This window comes from Melanaphis sacchari, unplaced genomic scaffold, assembly GCF_002803265.2.
Source record: "Melanaphis sacchari strain LSU unplaced genomic scaffold, SCAv2.0 Contig4_pilon_pilon, whole genome shotgun sequence".
In the NCBI taxonomy this organism is placed as follows: Eukaryota; Metazoa; Arthropoda; class Insecta; order Hemiptera; family Aphididae; genus Melanaphis; species Melanaphis sacchari.
The window spans coordinates 10,338,696-10,356,279 of record NW_020271335.1 but is presented as its reverse complement, the minus strand read 5'-3'; the positions used below and the strand labels follow the sequence as shown (position 1 = coordinate 10,356,279).

Below are 17,584 nucleotides of genomic sequence, written 5' to 3'. Positions count from 1 at the left end.
ATTATTTGTATTAGCACATATTATTATCGTGCATTCGTGACCAGTGGTGGAGATACTATAGAGTCATAGAGACAGGTTAACTATAGTTCTATACTTAAGCCAGCATTTAAGTCTATGGTTATGTCGTCGTAATAAAACCATCAAATTAATACATTTCAAAACAAATTCTTATTCTAATCAATTGCCGTTTTAAGCGAAGTGTTGTTTTCGTTTTGGAAAGGAAATTCAGGTTGAGTGTTGGGACCTTTAGACTGTAGAATGGAGACTGGACAGTGGGCACAGTGAACACTGAAATGGATGAACGAATACGGATCACGGGATATTATATTAATATGCTATTATGATATAGAGTATTCAATATTGTCTGATCTTTAATTAAAATTAAAATGATGCGAAGTATTGTAATAAATTATCTATTGTCCAGCAGGTAGCAAGTGAAGGAACACAGATTGGCCTGATTCTATGCATCCCCTCTCCATACCGGTTCCACTATGGTAGAGTGCGGAGTTGGGATGCGCAGCATCGATTTTCATCCGGCCAACAATCGGCAAGTATCTTGCAAATTGCAACAGCCAATCGGGATAATAGTGATTTCTGGATAAGTGACTACTTGTTTATAAATTATACAATTTATGGATATAGACGATATAATTAGTAGTGATTATAGTAATTATAACTCATAACATACTGGCCACGGAAAATGGCCAACTAGTCGACGAACCTCGATAAAGAAACATATCCATATTAGACCATACCAGTGGCGTATTTAGGTTTTTGTCATGGATGAGGATATGACTTAATAAATGAAGATACCAATGAGAATATTGTACAATATATTATAATATTTTAATTCTTGCAAATTTAATCAATTATTGATAAAAAAAAAATAAATAATAATAATTTTTTAAATAATATGATGACTATAATTATTTGTGTGTATACAGCTTATGGGGGGGGATTTATTCCCTTGATTCTTCCCCTCGTAAATAGACCACTGGACCATACTAAAGTATATGCCGTATGCCCGTATGGTTTGTTATAAATTATTGTTGATTCGAATGAATCTAAAATAATCGAATTCAATCGATCTTACAATCGAATTATTCGATTATTTCCATATTATTTCAACCATGGTTTTGAGAAAGTACCCTAAGCCCGTAACCATCAACGATAAACAGATTTTGTCATGTGACTGGTCTTTGATTACCAAATATCAATTACCATTGCGATTGCATATTGCTGAAATAGCACGTTTTATTGTAAACAAAAACAACAAGCATTCAATAATAATACCACACATTACATGGTACACATTATTTATCGACTACCAGTCAAGTCCATAGTTCATTTCATTAAGTTCATTTACTACATCTACATGAATTAGAGTTGGTTGGGTTGCTACAAGAATGATAATTCTTATTATATAGCAACACCGATGGACATTTTGATTTTTTATCCCATGTTATGTCCCGATATTTTATTCATAATCGTTTTTCACTGTTTAGTCTTCAGTCTTCACGTTATCAAGCCACATTCAGACATTCTTAGTTTGTAAAAATGCCGAGTAATGTACCTATATGGTGCATCGACTTGAACGTTTGAAAAATCTTTTCGTTGTTATTTAGGTGAGTTACAATTTTATAGAAATACATGTATGTACTCATCATGTATAATAATGTTATAATTGATCGTATTTAATCAGTGTGTTGAAGATTTTTTTATTGTCTGATCACGAGACCCAAATCTTTTTTTTAAACTCATCAATGTTTGATTAACAATATTTTCGTGTTTCTCAAAACTGTCAGGATATGTATCATGCAGTTGGAACATTGAATATAATTGTACGATCTGTCATTAAATTTCGATTGTTTCAAATGTCAGATATAATATTTACGTCTGAATTGTGGACTTATGAATGATATTTATTATATATATTACAGAATTCTGTATTTCTGTTATCTATGCGAATATGCAATGCTAACTTATGTCCAATAATTGATAAATAGGTTGTATAATTTTATGAAATGAAAAAGTCAAAATATGTTAGTATTTATGTTCATATTTTAGCTAAAATAATATGTGTTAAAAAATATAAAATATTTAACAGAAAATATTATTTAATTCCATTTTTCTTTTTTTCTTTTTGTTAGTGCTTAACAGGCTTTTACCAATTACATACATTTTTTTAAATTTTATTTATGTTGTTAATTATGATTGTTATTTTGGAAACAATTGAATACAACATAATATACTTGGATATTTTCAAATTTAAATGTATAGTGGTTAGGTCTTAAAATTGATATTAGTGGCTAAAAAACCGTTCAACTTTAACCGAGGATAATGGGTTAGATTTGATACTTGATTTATCAATGTTGTTAAAAAAATGTTATTTCATTCTGAGTATTATAAAACATACTTATTTTTATTAAAATTAAAAAAACTGCATTCAAAAGACTTATGTATTTAAATAAAAATCTGTACCCTATTGATTAATTATGATAGACAATAAATATATAAATTAATTTTTTGAACAATAGAATAAGTTCATGTTTGACATTTTTTACCTAGGTATTTCATTATATTAAGCAGTTGTGATAGAGTTGACATAGTCTTGGTGCCAACCAGGACATAATTTATTAACAATATCTATATATTTTGGTATTATTGGAACTAAATGTATTTAAATAAAAATAATTTAAACTGATTTATGTTTTCACAATACCTGACATTTAATAAAGCAATGTGATGATCAGAATGGAAGTTATAAATTTATGTTATGTCAAGGAGTACTGATTTTTAATTTAAAAGTTAAAATTTATTGACATTGGTATATAATATTATATAAATATATTAACAATTGTTTTATTAAACATGAATAATGATTATTTAATGTTTTTTTTTTTTTATTGTTATTTAACTTAATCATTTTAACATTTTACTATATTATGAATAGTTTTATTGACTAACCTTGCCAAACTATTAGTAATTTTTACAAACAAAATAAATAAATAATTATTTATTACTCATTTTGTAATATGAAAATGACTTATTTGTTAGCTCAGCTATTGGTTGCTTATCTCTGACCTATTATTTATAAGATATTTTTTTATTATTTTAAAGTAATTTTTTTTTGGAGTACTTACTATTAAGTATAATGTGTGAGCATAGTACCTGAAAATAATTTTTTGTTTATTAGTATTTCTCATATTTCTAATCTTTCAATTTTGGTTTTTGAAATTGTGTTTATTCGTTCACATTTTGTTTTCAATTTTGCTTTAAATAACAAAAATTTCCATAGATACCTTAATTTTTTTTATAATTTATATGTTTGTATTTTTTAAATGTAAAATTTGAATAATACACAATTTAAACAAATCAAACAAAATAAAATTTATTCTGTATATCCCCTCGTTATTATGGTCCCATTACAAAAATCCGTTGTTTAAAGAATTATTTAGATTTATGGTTAAATTTTATTTAAAGTTGACCAATAAATAAATAAATCATTTAAAATGTTTTAATGGCAGTTAAACTGTTTTTAACTATTTATTATATTTGATAATCAAACATAAAAATAGTACGTATTAGATTTATAGTAAGTATTATCATGGTAAACTAGAAAAAATAAATATTGCTTAAGAAAATATATTCCATGTATTATTTTCTCTACATACTAATGTATTAAATATTTTTATACATATTTTTTTTTTATATAGAATAAAATAAAATATATCATCATGTCTATGTGGCAACAATTTGCAAAAGGAAATATTGAAAAAAAAATTTTGCCAGGATCTGATTTACATAATATTTATTCAAGAAATGAATTTAATTCAGATCTACCTCAATCTAGTTATAGTTGTATTGACTATGATGAGCAAGGTAGAAGTTATGTTAATACTGGTTTGGATGAATATGAAAAAGAAAATGAAGAATATAATGAAGTACTATTATTTATTAGTTAATTTTAATGTGTCAATCCTGTATGTTATTTAATTTGTTTAATTTAATTTAATTTAATTTTTAGTTATCAAAAAAAGCTTCACATAATTCAAATATGAGTTCTGTTGATAGTATTACTTATGCAAATTCAGTGGCTGATCTAAAAGATTTAGATATAGATGAAATTAAAATTTTTGAACATTATAAATTTAAAGATCCTTCTAATAAGTCAAATGACTTAGAAATTACTGACTCTAAAGAAAAGGTAATATAATTATAAATTGTTAAGACTTATTAATACAGTTTTATAACTTTTGTAAATAATAGGCAAGTATAATTTAATGTTAAAAATTTAATCGCCAGCCAATTACCAAAACATAATTCCTTAAATAATCTTCATATTATTTGACATTTGGTATTTTAATTGGACCAGACACTACAATTTTTCAAATACACAGGTTAACTGATTGAATATTTTTGTTGTTTGAAAAGAAACAATACTGTTCAGGTGTATTTAATTTTTAGATATATTACAAGCATGTATAGTATATAGCGTAAAGGTTTGCTTTACAAAGTCAAATAGTTCCTTCCTGCCTTCTACTATCTACTAATTAAATCTTATCTCTAAAATGCTTAATTTTCTTACTTTTGTTTAAAGCAGAGGTGCTACCAAATAGTAATCTCTTCCCCAGACCTATTCAAAATGTATATTGCCAACATACAAATTATAATAAGTACGTTTATAACCTAATATGCCGATGATACAGTAATCCTTTCTCCCTGAAATGACTCAGTGCAAATTTTTTATACATTACAAAACCACTTAAACCAAATTAAAAACTGGTTATCTAAATAACAAATCAAAATCATTCCCGAGTAATCTGTATGTATACATTTTACATTAAAAGAAGATGAGTGTTTTTTTCTATATTTTCAAGGATATCACTTATTCCTTTTTCCTCAGATGTAAAATATCTAGGTATTATTCTTGACAAGAAGCTAACTTGGGTGGGGTTCTTTTTAAAAAACCGAAAAAATAAAAGTAAATAGTCTTCTACATTTCCTTTGACCAATCCTTAAGTCAAAGATGTTAATACACATTAAGACAATTGTTTATAAGTCACACTTAAGATCTGTGTGAGGTTGTGCCAAACCTTCATAAATTTTCTGCTCCTTGCTATATATCCAATGACACTAATAAATCAAAACAGTACAATACTAGTCTTCATACGCTACTGCAGGTTTCACTCAAAATTATCATGCTCAAGTTCTATAATTTTTTTCATTCTCGTGTAAATTTTTCCCTGGCAATTTAATGTGCTATTTGAAACGTTATTGGTGTAAAGACTTATTTAATTAAGTATATAAAAAAGATGAAATTGTGTTGGGCTCTCTATTTTCATGTAATTATGTAAACAATAAATTTTTATACATCATCATATTTTCTAATAATAAAAAAAGAATTTTCACCACTTAAAAATCTATGCATTTTTTTTTTTTGTTATTAGTTTGTATAAAAATAAAAATTATCATGAGTACAGTTTAATTTATTTTTTTAGATTGTTAATACCATCAATTCAAATGGTACAGTTTTAATATCTGGTGCTACAGGATGTGGGAAAAGTACTCAAGTTCCTCAGTATATTTTAGATGATTGTATGAGTAAAAAAAAATATTGTAACATTATTGTTACTCAACCTAGACGTATAGCTGCAATTTCAGTATCTAAACAAGTAAACAGAGAACGTGGTTGGAAAGATGGGCTTTTAGTCGGTTATCAAGTTGGACGTAAAAAAAATTATGATCCAAATACAACAAAAATTTTATATTGCACTACAGGAATTTTGTTATTAAAAATCATTAAAGCAAAAAGCCTTTCTGAATTTTCTCACATTGTCTTGGATGAAGTTCATGAAAGAACACTTGAAATGGACTTTTTATTATTAGTTATAAAGAAGTTACAAAAGAACAACTCTCAGTCAACTCGTGTAAGTATTTTTTGATTGTATACAATTGTCTTACAATAATTAACTCATTTAATCACAAATAATAAATCATAATTATATCATTAATTTATTATTATATGAGATTATTATAGATAGCTATTATTAATATAATTATTCAATTGTTTATTTTATAATTAATCCATTCTAATAATTATTTAGGTAATACTAATGTCTGCTACAGCAGAAACTGAAAAATTAAGAGATTATTTTGGTGATTATTATGGCCATCCTTATAATAGATTCCAAGCAGCACCATTAGTTAATGTTGACAAGGCATCCAACTATACTATTCATATAGCATATTTGAATGATTTATATGGATTGATACCTTGTGTAAGTATAAATATGTATACCTATAATCAAAATACAAATTATTGGTTACAAAATAATTATATTTTTTAATTTATCATTACTATTTGAAAGTATAATTTAATTTTGTGTTAGTTAAATTTTCTTTATAAATGATGAATATAATATATACAGTATGTATTTTTTAACATTTATTTTATATTTTTTTTTTCGAGAAGTGATATATAACATTTTTATTTTAGATTCTATGCATTAATAATTATTTTCAATATGTATGTTGTTTTTATTATTATTTTTCTTTTTATATATTATAGTAGTTGAAAAATTTCATTGGTCTTACACTTCCAGAGTAGTTGGTAAAAACTTGAATCTAATAATACTGTTTGGGGTTAAAAGAGAAAATTCTTAGTAATTCTCAAAATAATAGCAAAAAAAAGAACACTTAATCTTATGCAATAACTGAGTTTTGATGTATGAAAATTGTTTATTTGTTTTGATTCAAAAAACAATAATTCTTAAAGATTTGAAACCTTTATCATTTTGTTAATTATTATTTACTTAATACATTGAAATATTCAAAATAATTTGTACGATTAACTATACCACAAATTTATTCACTTTTTTATGGTTTATAAGTATGACTAAATTTACTACTATGTTAATAAATGGCAATACATATTATGTGAAATAGTTTTATAATATATTATGTGATTTGTTTTTGGTAAAAATTAGCCCATTCTACTGTATTAATAATAATAAAATAAAGCACTAATAGCGATAGTAATATATAATTAAATATACCATGTAAAAGAGGTAGACTAACTGTCTTTACTCAACATTGTTTTTCATACTCATTAATTTATCATTAAATTCAAATTTAACTCATTCCCAATACTTTTACTTACTGAAATGTTATATTTAATATGTACTAAGTAGCAGAGCAATTGCTCTGCTTTAATTTTTTTTAGTTTTCAAGCCTAAATTTAGTATCACAATAACATTTCTATTATTTATTTATATAATACATTTATAAAATATAATATATAAAAATAGGTTAACTCTTAAAATAATCAAATTATAAGGTAGTATGACTAACAAATTATTAAAAGAATTAATAATCACAAAATTAATTCAATTTTTGTAATACCCAAATCAAAAAAAGAAAGAAATAAAAATTAAGTTATACATACTTAAAATATGTGTCTGTAATATTTCGAAAAGTACTTAATGTTAATACATTTTTTAAACAATGAGTTTCTCTGTTCCTAACAATTAGTACATATTTACAACTTATCTGTGTCTTGGAGATTTGATTTATATATATTATTAAAATTATTATTATTATTTTTTTTTTTTTTATGTAATTTAGGCCCGTAAAATGGAGTTTGGTAAAACAGAGATAGGAGATGCTGGATATGAGACAGCTGTTCAATTAGTTAAAGCATTTGATGAAAAAAAAGTAGATAATGACAACAAAAAGTCTGTATTGATATTCTTACCCGGTATTTATGAAATTGAAGAAATGCATAGACGTATGGAGGATTTAATGGCTTCTGAGTAAAATTATTTTAATTAAATTATTTATTTAATTAGTAACTAATTAAGTAAATTTCAGAAATCATAAATGGATTCTTATACCATTACATTCATCAATAACAAGTGAAGAACAAGACAGGGTTTTTATGCAGGCACCATTAAATTATCGCAAAATTATTTTGTCCACCAATATTGCTGAGAGCTCTATAACTGTTCCAGATGTTTCTTTTGGTAACTAAAGATACTTATTTTTTGAATTTAAACATGTTATATATAAATAAATAACTGGTGGTTAGTAATTTTTAATGATTTTAATAATTAAAGAAAACAATATAAAATTAAATTCATATTAATCATGGGATGCGTGGTTCATAAATAGTTAAAATTAACAATATAATTTTATTGGAAGATTGGATGTTGATTTTAAAAGAAAAGCCTACAGACCTCTAAAATTAAAAAAAAATATTAGAATTTACTTATTTCTAAATAATGATTTCTAGTCATTATGTAAGTAAAATTTAAATAATAATCAATAATTGATTCTAGAATACTCACAATTTAATAAATTGTTCAGTTTTAAGTTCTTGTATTAGAATCTTTAATACTAAGTATAGTATAATTCTTATTATTAATTATTAATAATGTAGATCAGTGGTTTTCAATCGGTGTGTCGCGACACACTCATGTAACGTGGTAGTAATGATGAAATATAGGCGCTGGCGATTATAAACGTATAAAAAATGAGAATTACAAATGATCACCGATGGTATTGACCATCGGCTTTAACATATTGATGTTAAAGCTTATTTTCATATTTAGTATTATTAGTATCTTAACAAAATTTAATTAAATAAAAACTTCTTTAATTGTATTTTCAGTGATTGATTTTTGTTTGATGAAACAGTTAAAAAATGAAATGAGATCTAATTATTCTATGTTGACTATGACTTGGGCATCTAAAAGTAATTGTAATCAAAGAGCTGGAAGAGTAGGTCGTGTAGCTGATGGTCGTGTTTATAGGCTGATTCCTCAAAACATGTTTAATGTAATTATTCTATTTAACTTTTATTTTAACTTTCTATTTTATTTTTATCCTTATAAATCATCTAGGAATTTGAAGATAATGAATTGCCAGAAATGAATCGTTGTTCTCTCAGTCGTGTTGTATTAATGTCTAAAATATTGAATATGGGAACACCCAAACAACTCCTTGCAAGTGCATTAGATGCACCATGTTTAAAAAATATTATTCTCACAATTAGTACTCTAAAACAGGTAATATTATGCATGATCATTTTAACTATCTACTGTTTGCTTAGGTGTAAACAAATAATAGTATTATATTTAAGAGGAATCATTTACATGTGTTATATACATTTAACAACATAAATTTAGCAAATTTGTTGAATGAACTCTAATTTTGTGCAATAACTTTTAATTATTTAATGAATCAACCAATTATCAAAATTAAGGATAAGAATATTATCTATACCTTTTATGATATTTTAATTTCTAAACGTGTTGTGGGAATTTTTAAATTGTAATATTTTATTCACACACAATTTGCCTTAAGGATTAAAAATATAAAAATTTCATTAAAAACTTAAGATTTTGTTCATACCTTTAAGTTAATAGGTCAATTGTTTCTATTATTAAAAGTATTTGAAGAAGAATATCCAAAACACTGCTCAAATTGAAAAGACAAATCTGTATTGAACAGGCTAAGAATAAATCATACAAAGCTAATCCATAGTTTCTTAATGTCCAAAGAAGACTTTCCAATTATATCACATGTAGAACCAAAATCACAGTTAATTATATTTTAACAAACTGTCTCAAATAAAACAATCTATCAGAACTCTTTTTTGAATTTTTAGAACCCCAAACAGAAATGTTATACAAAATAAAATATTTAAAAAAAAAAAAAATCAGAATTATATATACAAATTTAAAAATATATTTTTAAATAACAAAATATGTTATTTAATAAAAAAAATTTAAACCTAAACGCTGATAATCCTTGTTGAAGTGAATAGATCAATAAAAAAAAAGAAAGTATTTTGTATTTATGTCGTATGTTTTTAATATGGAGAAAAACTAATGTGCTTAAAATCTTAGGCCATTGAAGTAATTAGTTAATACATCTTAGGTTTTAATTAATTTTAACAAGAATGTGTTGATTTTATTGTAAACTAATTTTTTTAGGTGGGTGCTCTATTATCGACAGTAAATGGAGTAATTTCATCAATGGATGGTGATATAACATATATGGGAAAAGTAATGGCGCAATTACCATTAGAGCCACCAATGTCAAAATTAATTTATTTCGGACATATTTTTAATATTTTAAATGAAGCTATCATAATGGGTAAATAAAAGCAATGTATTTTGTATTTTTATATTATTAATGATTTCAGTACTTAAAACTTTCAAAACTATGGTTTTTTTTTAAATAAGTCTTTTAAAAAAACTTTAAAATATATATATATTATTAATTATATGGATATCGCTTTCTAGTTGTCTAATTTTAAAACTAAGTGTACCAATTGATACTTAGATGTGTTTAAAATAATCGTGTTTTAACATTTATTAGAATAAACCAGAGTCAAATAATTCAGTTAATAAATTTATTGGATTCTAAGCTTAATATAGATTTATCTAAAGAAAACACCATAATATAGTTAGAATACAAATTTCTAATTTCTTAATATGTATGGTCATATTATACTTGGTGATTGTACTATACATGATACTTGAATTAGAATTTATAAATTAATTTAAAGTAGAAATTTAATTTAAAATCTATATATTTTCAGCATGTGGTCTATCAATAAAAAGTATATTTAGTCAGCCTTTTAATCAACGTTTAGAAGCATATACACAAAAGTTAACCTGGGCTAATTATTCTTGTAGTGATCCAATTGCATATATTGGTGCATATCAAGTACTAAAAATATTATTAAATCTACATTATATCATCATTTATTAATTTAAGTCTTAATTTTTTAATAATTATATTTGTTTAGAGTTGGCTTGAGAGTAAGCCAGAATTCGACCGAAATCGAAATGTTGAAAAAACATGGGCTTCTAAAAATTACATACAGCTTTCAGCAATGCGAGAATTGTATGATTTGATTGATGATGTATCTAATAGATTAAATAGAAATTTTGGTATAGTTGCAAATTCTGGCAAAATGAAATGGATTAAATCTGAAGAAAAAGCTATGGTTTGCAAGGTACAATTTAAATAAATAAATAAATTTTATTATTTAATAAGTTATAATTTATTTATGTATTGGAAATTAAAACTAAACCATTCAAGGTCATATTGGCTGGGGCATTTTATCCTAATTATTTCATACGAGGAACAAATAATGCCTATATGGATGAACACGAAGTACTTAAAACATTAGATGAACATGACCCTTATCGAACAGTTTATTTTACTGGATTTCCAAATGATCAACCTAAAGAATTATATAAAGACGCTATTGAATCTCTATTTCCAAAAAAATTTGTTGGCAAACCTACAGCGTATTTTAGTACATCTAAGTGAGTAAATTGATATTCACTTTAATATAATTATTTATAAAAATTATATATTTATATTTATATCTAAGTATATTACAATTATTGAATTCATGTTTCAATAGTATAGTATTAGATAATATTTAATTTAAATACCAACAGTATTCATGAATGTTATTATAATGTAAATAATAATTCATATTTTCTTTTTATAATCAAATCCAAAAACTAAATATTTATTTTCAGTAAAGTGTATGTAGAATTCCCAATGTCAAATAAAGAGAACATAACATTTAATAGTAGTCAATACGAAGAAAAAGAAAATCAATTAGTACCAGGAAATATATGCTATGGTGTTTATGTAGCTATTAAAATGCGTACATTAAAATTTAATTTCAAAATACCATTACTGAGGTAAGTAAATTGATATAAGTTAATAAAAAACTGTTCTATTTGTGTTTTTAAAAACTGGATAGTATAAGATATTTAATTATTATTGTAAATGTTACAAATCTAACACAATATTTAGCATCAGTGTATTGTACATTTTAACACTATCATGGTGAAGAATAATTAGAAAACCATTTTCCAGAAATATAATTAATCATTTTTAAGACACTGTTGTATAGTAATATAACTTAGTAGTTACAAATATTTAATTTATAATGTAATTCTTGATTTTATTTAAAATATCAAAAATAAAATAATTTTAAATTTGCAACCAATTATTATAATAAAAATTAGAATATTAGGATTACTTATCATTTAAGTAACAATATTTATATTAATTATAGGCCTAATGATGCAAAAAAAAAAATGGAGTTGATAACCCAACAAATGGCTGCACAGAAAATAACTTGTAAGGAAGTATTACCAATTCAACACTGTATACTTGAAGAAATTGAATCTAATAATAGAGTTATTGTCATAACAGGATCATGTGTAAGTAAATAACCAAAACATATTTAAAATAGATCCAGCTTACAATTTTATAACTTTGTTATACATAATTAAATAAATAATGGAAAAACGTAATTTTAGATTCTAATTGCATCAATAAATGTTTTGGTTACAAACTTGGGTTTTTTTTGTCTGTTTTTGCCTTTGATAGCTCTAAAAATTATTTTTTCTTTAATTTTAAGAAGAATTTCTTGTAGCAAATTATTTAAAAATGGATTGAAATAACTTTACGTACTTAATCAAAAAATAATCAGCAAAACCGAATAATTTTGAAAACTTATATATTTATACAAAACTTGTTTTATGTATTATATTTTACTTACATAATCTATCATGCTTAATGGTAGAGATTAGAATCTACCTATAGTTTATTAAATAGGAGTTAAGAGGGACAAACAATAGGTAGATGAATCCATTTTTCAAAAATGTCTGCAAAAAAAAAAAAAAATAAATAAACATTTTATTTTATTTTTTAAAGTTATTACAATTTAAAATTTTAAAGTAACACAGTAATATACCAAGTACACATAAACTTTATTAGATATAATTAATTATTTTTATTTTTTATAGTTTGAATCTGTTGATTGTTTTTGGGCTCAGATTGAGGATGAAAAACATAATAATATATTAATTAAACTATGGAATTTTGTTAATAATGAAATAAGTCTCATAGAAACTAATCCAAAAAAGTTAGTGGTGGGCAATATTTATATTGTGATGCATAAAAAAGAAAGATATAGAGGCAAATTAATGGAGTTTCTTCATGATCCTGAAAAAAAATACAAAGTAATGTATTATTTTTACCTTATGTACAATATAATATATGTATAGATTTAAAAAAACATTTTTTAGTTTTTATTGATTGATTTTGGAGAATCTGTTCACTTGTGTATTGAAGACATATTTAATATTAAAGATGAAGCTATGAAAAATAAAGTTTATAGTTTTCCAACTCTAGCTTTTCAATGTAAAATTGCAAAAATACGATCATCAAAAAATGGACTGAATGCTAATTTGTCTGAGGAAACTAAAACATTTATCAATGATAAACTATTAAAAAATGCAAAAGGAACAGTAAGTTTGGTTGTCATTTACATTTTTACAATAGTAAATCACTCATTTAATAAGTTACGACAATAATAATTAGTGTTAACATTTTAAAACCATATTTTTTTTTGTTAAATGTTTTTTTATGGTTTTTAATTCTGTTAACAGTTGATTTATTATAAAATCAGAAGTCTGATTAAAATTAATTCATAGTTCATTTTAATTCATAAATAAAATACCAATGCATATTGATAAGAATTTAAAGTAATGTTATATATTTTAGAGTAGATATTCCTAAACTGTGAATTGCTATTATATTTTTAGTGAGTTGTATTGAGTTTTAAATTTTTTTTATAATATTTAATATTAGATTACTATAAAATACATATACCATGTGTTCACCAATTTAGGGAACATTAAATTTCTTGGACGGATTAAATTTAAATAAATCGAATTTTTTTTATAAGCTAATACACATTTATAGATTAATTTCAAAACTTTTATCATTTCGGTATGCGCAGGGGCAATATAAATATTTTTTTTTGAATAGCAACTCCTATTTTGAATATCATATTCGGATAGGCCTAATTTTTTAAATTAATTTTGATGAATCAACTATGGCTCTAAATTTAAAATTGACTGAATATAACTATTTCCTTTTTAATAAATAAATAAATACATTTTTACGATTAAAAGTGAATAAAATCATAACACTATTCTTGGTTAATTTTTTGATGTTTTTTTTTTATATACGTATTATAACAAATATGTTATTATACAATACATACAATCACAATTTTGTTTTATAAATCTGCAAGACTGGTGGATCTTTGTAAGCTATTGTTTTTAAATTCCTCATAAAAAAAAAAAAAAGTAAATAACCTAAAGACTTTTAAAAATTAAAATCGATTTTATGCGCTTAAATGAATCATTAAAGTGTATTTATTTATTAAAAAGGAAATGGTTTTTATTCAGTTAATTTTTAATTTAGAACCATAGTTGATGCATCAAAATAACTTTAAACATTTAAGCCTATCTGAGTATGGTGTTAAAAAAAATATAATATTTTTGTTTCTCCTGCACATACTGAAATGATAAAAATTTTGAAATTAATCTATAAACATGTATTTATATACCACTAGCTTAAAAAAAATTTGATTTATTTAAATTTAATCCTGCTAAGAAATTCAATGCTCCCTAAATTGGTGAACACCTGTATATAATATATAAAAAGAAAATATATTTTGTATAAATTCAGATAAATATGATAAAATATTTTTCATATAACTAGTTAGGTAAAACAGATTTAGTTTTATCATTGACCTATGAAAATTACAAATATACTAATGAATTATTACTATTATTTTGTCAGATTAAAAGCATAGTGATTGATAATTTAAAATTTTTTCTATTATTGGATTATTAGATTTTATTACACCGGTGGTCTAAAACTTGAGAAACATTGCTTTTGTTCCAATATATTTTTGTTTTTGTTCCATATTTTAAATTAAAATTTTTTTTTTTATGTTTAAGATATATTCTATAGTTGATGGTGTTGTATCATTTGAAGATCTAACCTCCACAGATGAAGAAGAAAGCACTTCAATTTCAGAATACTTTATCAAGAATAAATTAGCTACTCGTACTGAAGAGTCTTTTGCTTCTAAGGTATTAATAATAAATAATATATATTAATATATTTGCTAAATCAAAAAATTGGTTATCATGGATCATAAAATTGTTGATAATTTGAAGTAAAAAAGAATCCCCATAGTTTTTCCACTATAAATCCAGTATCAAATGCACCTTTTTCATTTAAAAAATAAAATATAAATCAACTTAATAATTTATGATATTATTTTTATATTTTTGAATACATTAGGTTTATAAAATATATATTATAAAAATAAAATACATTTAATGGGAAATTTGGGATTATTTTTTTTCTTACCTAGTCTATAATTGTTTTTTTTCTTGTTCCCTTTCTCTCCGCTCTTCAATTCTGCGACAGCCCAGGTAGCGTCATATTAACAACAGTAATAGCATATACAATATTGTTTTGATCAAATATTTTAAGATGAAAACATGCTTCATTTATTTTGTATACTTGAATGCATTGATTTTAAAATTTACAATCTTTTTACTTTACCACTTATTATATATTTATTAAATATAATTATAACTGTACATTTATTTTTAGATAGATCATGAAAAACGATTAAAGATTATAGGATGTGTTAACAATGAGATGTATAAAAAATCGAATGTTGTCTGTCCTAACCTAAAAAGTCCTACAGAAGAAGAGTCATATACAATTGTAAGTTCTAATAGTTCAATTTTATTCATAGTCATTGTATTTGTAATTATTTACAATTTTTTTCCAATACCTACATTTTAAATTATATTTTCAATGTCGATTTTTTTAAGTTTTTAAATAATTTATTTGAATATTTATTGAATGAGTTTATGCACCTAACTTTCTATATCTTACAAACTGTTAATTTTGGTTTACTATTATAATATATATATATTTATTTTTTAATGTAGCACAATTTAAGAGGACCTATAAGTCCATTAGAAATGTCAGTTAATGGAATAAGTCGTAATAGTACTTCTAAAATAGTAAAAATAGAATGTCAATCCGTCAATTCTGTTTTGTTAGATACTGACCCAAATGATTATCATGAAAGGTAAGCATAATATTTTCTGCTTAATTATAAATACATTGTTTACAATAATTATTGATATTATTTTTTATGAATTAATATTTTTCATTAGATTATTTGTTGCTGGAAATGTATGTATAAATGAGAATGATAAGTTAACTCTTTGGGATACAACTATGATGCCAAATATCCCAGGGATGCCGGCAATTATCTGTCTAATGTTCTCGCCGTGTGTAGAAATCAGGTACATTTCTTAAAAATTAAAATAATTGTTAACAAACATCTATACTATATTAATTTTATTTTTAATTCTTAGATACAATTCTTCTTATACTAAAATGATTGGAGCCATTTGTGGTTTAGGTTACCATCCAGAAACTGGTAGGCCATTATTTGAAGACAATGATATTGAGATTACCTTTGACACTGTTATTGATTTTAATTTTTTGAACAAAGTAAATAATTAACTATAATATTTATTATTTAATAATTTGTAGCTGTTTGTTTAAAATATTTTTTATTCTCTTTTAGATAAATATTATAAGAATGTTGTTGAACAGATGTATTAATCCAGAAGACGAAGAAGGTCCTGGTGATATTTTTCAAATACAGCATAGCTTACAAATGTCTTTAATAGAGTATGTATTTAAAATTTATAAAGTTATTTTGTTTTGTTACTATTCTCTAAGCACTGTTTGTTTAATGAAGGCTATTCAGTCAACCTACAAAGTTTAAAGGGCCAGAACCATACACAAGAAAATATATATGGTCAGAAATTCGAAAATCAAGATTGCAATCACCATACCAAGAAAATAGCCCCGTTAATCACCCGATGGCTGGTTCTGATGTTTATAAACTGCTTTGGGGCGCTATTTTATCACAAAAAATGTCTGCTGTTGAGTGTAAAGATTTGATGTTTAAACTAAGTAAAATCAAAAGATTAGAAGAATGGTATATCTGAAACTTATATAAAAATAATACTTATTATAATAATATTACAAATTGTATCTATTATTTTCTTCCAGCTTGAGTTTCAACAATCTTACTAGCGAAAGGTGTGTAGAAGAACTTCGTTGCCCATTATGTAATTTGGTGTTTACTAACACTTCATCCGTTCTAATGCATTTTGATAATTACCAACATATTGAACGTTATAAACTCGCCAGAGAAGAATTACATTTGAACTATATGGGACCATTTCAAGATATTAGAAACTTGTAAACTGATTAATTTTAATAATATTTTTATAATGTATAATACAATTTAAACTCAAATGACATTTTGATTAAAAATAATTTAAGAAAAAGAAGACATTTTAATTTCCTAAACTATTTTTGCTAAATTATAAAAAGGTTACTAGCATATTTATTTTATTTAACAATAAAGAAGATCATTAATTTTCAATTTAATTGTTTTTAGTTTTCCCATTAGAAGTTGATTATAAAAAGAAAATACTATAACTTAATCCTTTAGAATAAACCGTATGAATTGTAAGTAAATTTAAGGCTTTATATGTTGTGTTACATACATTATTACATTTACTACATTTTTAGCAACATTATAAATTCTCAATTTATCATAAAGGATCTG

General features: G+C 24.0%; 1 protein-coding gene across 1 annotated transcript; it reads left to right on the top strand.

Moving 5' to 3' along the window:
- Positions 1–1,318: 1,318 nt before the first annotated feature.
- LOC112599141 (probable ATP-dependent RNA helicase spindle-E) lies at positions 1,319–17,291 on the top strand. The gene is made up of 25 exons (XM_025345906.1): positions 1,319–1,625; positions 3,717–3,944; positions 4,028–4,207; positions 5,502–5,930; positions 6,108–6,281; positions 7,627–7,814; positions 7,873–8,024; positions 8,672–8,838; positions 8,904–9,068; positions 9,999–10,161; positions 10,610–10,737; positions 10,820–11,029; positions 11,116–11,345; positions 11,568–11,735; positions 12,116–12,263; positions 12,852–13,067; positions 13,134–13,355; positions 14,862–14,996; positions 15,529–15,645; positions 15,876–16,018; positions 16,107–16,238; positions 16,311–16,449; positions 16,526–16,632; positions 16,703–16,945; positions 17,020–17,291. The coding sequence occupies exons 2-25, from the start codon at positions 3,738–3,740 to the stop codon at positions 17,213–17,215; spliced, it is 4,359 nt and encodes a 1,452-aa protein (XP_025201691.1). The 5' UTR covers positions 1,319–1,625; positions 3,717–3,737; the 3' UTR covers positions 17,216–17,291.
- Positions 17,292–17,584: the final 293 nt, after the last annotated feature.

Coding starts and splice junctions, on each gene's coding strand:
- LOC112599141 (XM_025345906.1), top strand. CDS start 3,738: ATGTCTATGTGGCAACAATTTGCAAAAGGAAATATTGAAAAAAAAATT. Junction 8,025..8,671: donor TGTTCCAGATGTTTCTTTTG/GTAACTAAAGAT, acceptor TTGTATTTTCAG/TGATTGATTTTTGTTTGATG. Junction 10,162..10,609: donor AAATGAAGCTATCATAATGG/GTAAATAAAAGC, acceptor ATATATTTTCAG/CATGTGGTCTATCAATAAAA.